The sequence below is a fragment of the Mastigoproctus giganteus genome, chromosome 2 (genome assembly GCF_048544385.1).
Source record: "Mastigoproctus giganteus isolate SK-2022 chromosome 2, ASM4854438v1, whole genome shotgun sequence".
Taxonomy (NCBI): Eukaryota; Metazoa; Arthropoda; class Arachnida; order Uropygi; family Thelyphonidae; genus Mastigoproctus; species Mastigoproctus giganteus.
The window spans coordinates 194,320,982-194,330,690 of record NC_143576.1 but is presented as its reverse complement, the minus strand read 5'-3'; the positions used below and the strand labels follow the sequence as shown (position 1 = coordinate 194,330,690).

The 9,709-nt window shown below is 33.3% G+C and overlaps 1 protein-coding gene across 1 annotated transcript in view; it reads right to left on the bottom strand.

Annotated features, from left to right (window-relative positions):
• Positions 1-6,928: 6,928 nt before the first annotated feature.
• The window catches only part of LOC150089875 (CKLF-like MARVEL transmembrane domain-containing protein 4), a 29,270-nt gene continuing 26,489 nt past the window's right edge, over positions 6,929-9,709 (bottom strand). The window contains exon 5 of the mRNA XM_090368874.1: positions 6,929-7,188. Coding sequence (XP_090225000.1) covers positions 7,036-7,188 — 153 coding nt within the window. The 3' untranslated portion in view covers positions 6,929-7,035. The remainder of the gene's footprint in view (positions 7,189-9,709) is intronic.

Here is a 9,709-nt window from a genome sequence, read left to right as displayed (position 1 = left end):
ATAACTGGGTTGTCGCTTATTGCAACACCAAGGTACCTATCCATCCACCGATGATAGGCCAAATACCTTGAAACGGCCGTTGGTGGTGGTGGTATCTACTGAGGATAAGCAACAGTAGTCTTCACCATTGGTGAAGCGTTGCTTATTCCACGTAGTGAAATATCAGGCAACTCGTTGTGAAGGTATTCGCAGTATGAGATATGATAGGGCGGGTGTGTACATGATAAGCAAAAGTCTACTCCTGATGAGTGTTATAGTATTTGAAAGAGAATAAAAAAAAAAAAAAAACAGAAATGAAGTAATTAGTGAAAAGTAAAGGTAAAATAAATAGGAAAATAAATGTTGTATTAAGGATAATTGGAAAGTATTTATAATTAAGATCGAATAAAATAGGTAATTGGGCAGAAGAGATTTAACCGAATGATAGATACGCCCATTATGAATGATAGGTATTAATGTTGCAAGTTGAATTATGGTGAACAACATTATCGGTTTTGTTGAATTCAGTGTTATTGATTCAAAAATAATTTGTACTTGGATTTTTAATGCAAAGAGGTAATTTGTAATTGAATTGTTAACGGAAGTGAATTTGAGAACAATAATCGCAGTTATGTGATTAATTGAAGTTGCATTGTAGTGGTGATTTAGTGACAATTTTAAATGATTGAAAGTAAAAATATAACAGATTGGAAAATTAAGTAATTCATTTAGTAGTAATGGTTCACCTTTATTTTTGCTTGTAAATATGCATAAATAGTCTCGTTAATAAATGTTTTGTTATTCCATTTTATGTGCCAGCGTAAATTAGTCATAAAAAAAAGAAAAAAAAGAAAATAGCCTCTTTCCCAGCTCTTGGATCTTCTGATCATATTGAGAACTCATATAACAGTCAGATCGCACTGTGAACCTCAGTGCTTTGAGTGAAATTGTCTCAAAGATAAATAAACAATTGTCAGAAAACAATACTGTACTCAAGTAATGGCTGTATGGAGAGTTACTAAAGAAAAGGATAATAAAAGGAATGGTAAATAATTCAAATCTGCAATAAAAGTTTCTTCTCCGTCATATTCCCCATAGCTACGATCGTTGAAATTTGGGCTGTTGTGCCTGATATTGGTGACTACACATCGCGCAAATTCATTATCTTTTCAAGGAATTCTTTTAATCATCAGTTTCAATTTAATTTAAACCTAATTCTGCTAGTTGTCGTGCTTTTAGTGAGGCTTGGTACACGTTGAAGGCAAAGCTTTTCATGAAATCATTTACAATAGCCGACAAGTGACGAAAGTTTAAAAGAGAACAGTGACGTACCGAGGAAAGAATTTCTGAGGGACACGCAACAGGTTAGATATTTGCTGCTCGGTATGCCTAAATGCAAATGCAAGCATGGAATTATAGTAAAGTATTCCATGATTAATTATTTTAAACTCACCCAGGGGATCTGTTCTTCCTTTTTTTCATGTACGACATGGAAAAATTTCCATTAATCAACAACCAACCTGTTTTTCTCTGGAAGGTCCTAGTTGAGTGAAGAATATTAAATGGATGAATCTTGCGTTTATATCATTGCGTTCTACGAACCCTATCACATTCTTATAGTGATGCCATTCCATGCATTTTTTTCCAATTTTTATGGCTGCTCCTTTTCTTATATATTCAAGAGTACTTATCCTTAGTCAAAATGATGATTCAATGTGCAGCAGTGGGATGTGAGAGATGAATTTAATAAAATATTGTACAATGTAGTATTGGAGATTAGTTGTTGAGCATTGTCTAATGGTAATGGCATAAAGATGAAGCAACACTGTCGTTATTAGTCACGGGGTTTCTCTTTCTCTGCAGCAGTTGAAATCGCTGTGAATTGTGATATTCAATTTTCTTTTCTGACCTGGTAGTACCATTAGGTATCACGTGACATACCTTCACAATCCTTATATGATGTCATCTCCTCTGGCTTTTACACAAAAACGAATGCATGACTGCACCAATGACATATTTGGAGATAGGTGTAAATTAAGCTATTAAAATCTTACCTCTTAACCTGCTGGCGAGTACATACGTATATATACGATTTTCAAGGTCGTTTCCAAGTACTTTAGAAATCTTCCTGTAAATGGTGCCATCTATTTTCTGTGTTTCTAAGTAACTGTTGACAGTTTATAATCGATGGCAGCAAGAACGATTTTAAAATCAGAGGAGTTGGAGATACGCCTGTCAGCCATCGATTTTGACTTACAAAAGCCAAAATGCTCTGTAATCAGATTTGGAAGATCATGAAGGACGTGATACAGAAATAGAAGAAATAGATGTAGCAGATAGTATTACATCAAGGATGAAGGAGGCAATAACGAGTTTTTTTTTACAATATTTTTTACCATATTTTTTAGTTACTATATTTTGCGATTCTTTGTATTTTTTTTAAAGAAATTCTGGTTTGATTTTGAAATAATTTCTAATATTAGCATCTACGCCAAAAATAAGAACAAATTAATATTTTAAAGGCTTTTACGTGCAAAGTCGTTCATTAAAAAAAAAATTAAAAAACTCATTCCTCGGGGACCATGGAAACATTTATTACATTACCTGGAATGTTTATAAATGTTTCCATGTAATGGAAACATTTAATGGAATTCTAGTAAAGTAGAATTCCATTAAATTAATTATTATTAATTAATTAATTAATTAATTAATTAATTATTATTAATGATATATATTAAAATTATATTATTATTAATAATTATATACTAATACTAATAAGGTAATGAATGTTTATAAATGTTTCCATTATATGGAAACATTTATAAACATTCATTACCTTATTAGTTACTAGTTTTTTAATTAATTTAGGAATTAATTAAAATTTTAAAAATTAGGAATTAATTCGCATTTAACTTACGTGATAATTTTCTTAATCAGTAAATTATTCTGTTTTATATTTAATTATATTTTAATAATTCCTTACAGATGTCTAGATAAGCTACTGGATAGTCTTTCCTCCTCTGAAATAGGTATTAATTCGATATCGGGATCATTTGAGCTATTTAAATAAATAAATTCCTGATTTATATCCCACATTACAAATATATGGATTCTGTAATTAAAGTTAATCTACCCCAAAGAATCAGCAATGAAAACTAATCGATGGGAATCAGGTTTGGTCACCCACGACCTCTTCACATTAGGATTTTATCTACATCAACCGAAATTTTTGATTTTTCATAAACTTTTCCTGAACACAAACTGAACACTGTTGAATTACTGCTTGAGAGAGTAACGTAACGAGACATGACAGGGAGATGTCATGTTTCGTTATGTCATGGCTGAGTTAGCATCAATCAAAAAAAGTATTTCGTTAATACTAAGTAGAAATGAAATAATTAAGCCACGTGAGTTGCCACAAATTTAAATTTTATTGTGGAGGAGTTATAGTTTACAATTAGTAAGCAAAATTTCCAAATTGGCTACGTTTCTGGATTCCGTTTTGAATGCTGTCATCATGGCCAATTAGGAAAGAATAAAAGTCAGAATTATGTATAAAAGAGATAATGTATTTTTTTCCTTTATCTGGAAGTTTTCCATGTTTCATTCCTGATTGGTCCAAATAACAGGATTCAACAGAAAATCCAAAAACGCCATATGTTACAGATTATATCGTGTAGGGGTTTAGCTTAGTAATTGCAACCTTTCTCTAAAATAAAATTCAGCTTGTAGCGACTCGCCTGGTTTAATTAGTGACACTTTTACTTGGCATTAATCCTTTAGGAACCATTGCGTGTCTTTCTCTCAACACTTTCAGTCGATTTCTCACAAACTCATGAAAAAATTCGGACACTAATGCAGAATCTTCAGCTCAGCACTGGATGAACAGCGTAAGGGATATTAGGAATCTACCATTGTTGTGCACATGTCCTGTCACAATCCATGACTGGAGTAAACTCGATTTTAACGCAATGGTCTTTGGTAATTGCGATCTGAGAAATCAAATTGCACTATACGTTATATAACGAATGAAATACTTTATTTTAAATCAAAGGCACAGAACTACTAATTTATTAGAATTCAGTGTAAACAAGCAAAAGTCACAAGATTGTAGATCTGGCATATTTGAAACCAAGTTAAGGTAATCTAGAATCAATTTGTTAGCAGATACTGTGAACATCACTGCTAGATGAGAATGATGGACTAAATATTGACGTTGCTATTTTAAAAGTTGATGGACGTATTCATAATTTTTGCAACTTTGTATTTGACCAATCTTCATCATACCATGTCAATACTCGTATTGTGAAGGACTTGGCATTATAGACTTGTAAGGCGTCAATATTTCGACAAACAGTGGCGAAGATAAAGGATTTCCTAGTGCAAGTAACGAAGCGATTTTTAGATTCATGATAGCTTTAATATACTTAAGAAGTAGAGTTCCCATTAAAAATATCTTTATCGATTTTGTCTTAAATTCTTCTAGCCGGACAATCAAAAGAGATTTTACAAAGCTAAGATTTAATAGATTTTATTTTCAAATTCTTAAATGAGGTTAACAAACTTCGGTTTCTTGCGCGATATGAGTGTGTTAGTATTCCTGAGTACAAGAGTCAAAGACGTTAAGAATCAATGATTTGGTTGCGATTTTCAGATAATAAAAAACACATTTTTTATGAACTTTTTCTCGGAGCATCATAAATATTAAAATTAGGGTCTGCGCTGATTTAAAATGATTTTCTTTTGGTCTAATAGATTCGGAAATTTAGAGTTGCAAAGCCGATTCAGACGAAACAATGGTACTTTAGGAACGCTAGTAATGATGCAACAGTGCAGCAGTCCAGGCTGCTTTGAAGGAAACCAATGGCAATAGTTCGCACCTTACAATTTATTTATAGTTAACATTTATTATCATTAAAAAGTAGAGGTTCTTTTAAGAGGCTCACCTCCCTGGGGCAGGTGAAGAGACATTCAAATACACCCCACCCTTTTTTTGCTTCTTTTTTGAGTTGTTTTAACGGATAGAAAGTGGCCTTAAACAACCACTTCTTTTCAAAATTGAATTTTTCGACCATATATTTTGTTTACAATGGTTGAATGTCTGTACAAAAAAGTTAAGAACCCATGTTATGAAACACTTATTTCGTTTAATAATTAAACATTTAGTATATATGCTTTACAATTAATTTGGGGATATAGTTCATAAAGATGTCATATCATTGTACAATTATGTTAGAAATTAAGCATTCTCAAGTCAAAAGCTGGCTGCCGACAGTACACACAGTGTGCTGAAGAAATGGTCGTCCAGAGGTGACGCTGAGTTCAAGAAACAACAGAGTAGGTTTAAAATACTAGCTGACAGGAGCTGACGCATCTTAAAACTATTATAAATAAAGGGACACAATAAACAACAGCGTATTTAGTAGTCACGTGGATTGAACTACGGTCACTAATACTACGTGTACTTGTGCACCTCATGCCTGATCACTCGGTTACGACGTTCTCTCTCTTGCCACAAAGATCTAGAGAATCTGAGTTTGGCATTATGAGTGGTCATAGGCAAACCTGTAAATGTTTCAATGGCACATAGAGAGCCACTCGCCATGAATTTTCACAGAACATGGAACCACGATTGATGCGGCTTACATTGATGTTATGGGTATTTTCGTGTGTCCTTTTGGCAATTTTACGAAAGCTGCTCTTACACCTTCCGACACGACACCGTTTCATGTTCACAAAGAATGAATTGTGAAAGCATAATTTGTACAGCAGTGAGCAGAGAGCTTCGAACTTAACCCAAATGAAGATCATTGGAATGAATTTGGATGCAGAATTAGGCCAAGATACTCTCTTCTCATTTTTAGAACTGACGAATGCTTTTATGGAAGTGTAGCGTTTTTAGAGCTGACAAATGCTTTTATGGAATTTAGCGTTTTTAGAGCTGACAAATGCTTTAATGTAAGTGTAGCGTTTTTATAGCTGACAAATGCTTTAATGGAAAGCCAACCATTGTGGGTTGCATAGTTGGTAGAATCGGCTTCTTCCCCACAGGGGTGGAAGAGACCTGAGTTCGAGTCCCGCCAATGAGGTAAGGAACTTTTACGGACATTTTTCCACAACGTGGCCGAGTTAGTCGGTCTCAGGCGAGGGAAGCATAGTTTTTGATCCCAGAAACTCTGGTTTTTCTCCAGCAAACAGAAAATAGACCAGAGATCACACGCAATTTATAGCCAGTATACACCGAGCAATATAGCCTTAGATGCTGATGCTCCTAAAACCTTACAACAACAACAATACCACCAGCTTTCTTCTAGAAATTAGTAGAACATCTTCCACAAAGGACTGGAAAAATCATTACTGCCAAACATGGGCCAAAACAGTATTAATTTCTTTGAATAAATACATGTTTGTTTATAACTATAAATGTTTAATGACTTCATTACTAGTCATTCTGTTTGTTGATTATGGTATTTTATAAAATACGTGCGAATATCTTTATTCTGCATTTTTGTACACTTGAATTAGTGAGTCATTATTACTCTACTGTATGCGTGTATATCAGATAAAAATAATAATGCTCCACCTCATACGGTAACAAGAAACTAACGACAACAGTTGTATCCCACATCCATTTTATACAGTAAATCACGGAACTTTGGAGAAAGAAGTTGTGTACCGGTTCTACAAACTTATAACCTACTTGTCTGTTTCCACTTAGGAAGAATATACGTAATCCAATGGGAAATAATTTTTTTTTTTTAAGCCATTGGATTAGAATAGAGTGGTGTTATAGATACAGTGTGATATAATTGCAATCCTACTGGAAATGAAGCTTCTGTAGGTTCTTATTTCTGCTTAACGTCATGTAGAAGCTTCATTTACAGCTTATTGAATTGTTTACTGCGGAAAGATGACTTTGAGCAGTATAACATTGAGTTCGCACTACTAATGTGATTGACGCAAACGTTCCACAGACATTTATTTTTCTTAGATTTCTAGGAATGTTTTTATAGAACAAGGGACGCACAACGAATTCGTAAAGATCGGTATAAGAAATCAGTTGCTGGCAGTGACGGTAACAGTTGTGGTCGTCTGTCCTACTTCCATTGAAGTTGTGGTGGTGGTGGTGGTCAACCTGCTTTCCCTGAAGTCCACGAAATCAAGAATGGCATGAATAGCGAAACAAAGCATTGCCAGAAGTCCGAACACCTACAAAGGAAACAGATTTTAGTTAGTAATGCGTTTGAAAATGTTACGGTAAAACCATTTTGCCAAACACTGATTAAGTCTTGCGTACTCTAAGATATAATATCTACAGATAAAGCTAACGGATATAACTTTACAGTTCATGACATGTGTGGCCTACCTTATGACGGGTTAGCAACAGAAACGAAATCTTTCTGGAAGTTAACGTCAAAGACCTTATCGTATTTTATATAACGCTATAAGTTTCTTATCTGTGAAACACGATAACTGTAGGTTTAGATTAGCATTAGGCTAAAAATGCGGTCATTAAATTGAATCTTGTTTACGTTCTTATTGGGCAACTCTAGTAAGCTGATACACATGATGAACTGTGTCATTTTCAAGCATGATAGCTTTCATTGACAAAAAATATAAAATTCCACTAACTTTCATGGGATTACATACGCGGACTAGTCAGAAAAATAAGAATTTTTGGTTATTGAAAGATTATGATGATATTAAATCCCTCTTATCGTAAGGACTATGTTAAGTTCAGACATTGAGTCAAGTAGTAAGAAGAGATGATAAAGGCCATAGGAATGTGGAGTTAGTTATTCTTCTTCAACTACACCCTATATAAGCATTTTCATATTCATATTGGCTTGGAGCATTATAGCCTGAGAGGCTGATGCTCCATAGTACCCTTAAACAAACAAATAAATCATATTTTATTTGTTTTCATTTAAAAATAGATTTTCACGTTTTCTCGTTGTACATGAAAATATATTTTCATGTACAACGAGAAAAGTAAAATTTCAAACGAAGAAAGAATATCATCAACCAGGGTACAGAGTGATTATAATCACTGTCTTCCCCCACCTAATGGACAAGGCCTGGATTTGAATACCGTCATGGAATACCGCAAGGAATTTTTATGGACTTTTTCCACATGTGGCCTAGTTAGTCGGTTTCGGCTGAGTGGTTGTTTACCTGATTTTAATTCCTGAAAACTGAGTTTTTCTTCCATCACACAAACATATCGACCAGAGAATTCACCCAGTTACAGTCGACATATTGATTCCTCAGATATATTGTTGTTTTGGTGCTGACCGCTAACTGATGTGAAATATTGTTTTAACCTTTGAGTAAACTTAATAAATGGATTTGGGATTTTTTAGACTAGACTAGTATTTCTCAAAGTTTTTTTTTTTTTAAATCACTTCTATTCAGAGAGTATAAGTAATGATCACCCTCTATCCAGTCAAACTGTTTTACTAATGGTGATTATTGGTCAATTTTCAGGATGAAAAACTCGAACTTCTGTATGGATAAAAAATAAAAATAAGAAACGCACAATGCTCAACTTGACTATAATGTGAAATAAAAGTCGACAAATTCTTTTCTGGGCGGGAATTGCACTCACACGTTTTAACAAGTTGTGGAAATAGGATTTTAGCTGCTATTCCAGTCATGAGGGAAGAAATTTCGACAATTTTAACTAAAGACTTACAGTTCATTCGAACAATCTGGTGAATCTGGAAAAACGTTAATTTTTGTATTAATATTCTTCTTTATCTTTCCATTATAAAAAGTACAAAGTGTTATTTGGAAAAATTAAATAAAATGTATTTTTATTTTTTTATTTTGTTCCAAATTTGAAAAAAATCCTTACTCATACAAAAAAAGTATGTTGATTTTAAAATCAGCGTAGAAAACCTAGGTGAGGTAATAAACATAGAGTAATAAATTAGAATTAAATATCTTTGGGATCTTGACGGCTACAATGAGAGACAGAAAAAAAAGAAGACGACCGAGCTCTTGAGCATTATAACAACTTTTAGAAAATACTTGCAGAATGATGTCATCAAAGCCCATGGAGTCATGCTAATCATTAAACATTTATTCTTTCTGACCAGAATTTTTTTTTTTTTTTTTTTAGTGTCCTAATACATGTTGGGGAGGACAGTGTATTTGTCTTTCGTGTGAATCTCTAGCCAAATAACTTCCACGACTCTTTAAGGATAAACGGTACCTATAACTTTCATATACAGTAAATATTTTCCGTAATGTGGTTTAGATTTTTCATCCCCAAAACATAATTTGAGACACACGTAATTTACTGGCACAATACACATGCTGCCATCATTATCTTAGTGACTGATTTGGATAAAATGGATTATTACAGGATGTAAGAGTGATGTCTGTTATAGAAAACGAATGACGCACGAATTTTATATGGTTCTTTTTCCAAAAAATGATAATAATGTGACTTGAATTAGAATATTTCCAAATAAACAAACAGCTTAACTGATATCTGAAAGTATTAGAGTACTTCCTTACGTAATAATATGGTGAGACACCAAGTTAAATAAAACGCATTAAGTAATTTGTAAATGTCTCCTTATTCTAAAACCTGAATCTATTACGTTAAATTCAACATCTAAATATTCCACGTTGCTAAGATTCACTCCTTGAAAAAGATAAATTCTCTTATATTAAGAAGGCATTACGTGGTGCTTAAAGAATGATTAAAAGAAGTAAACAC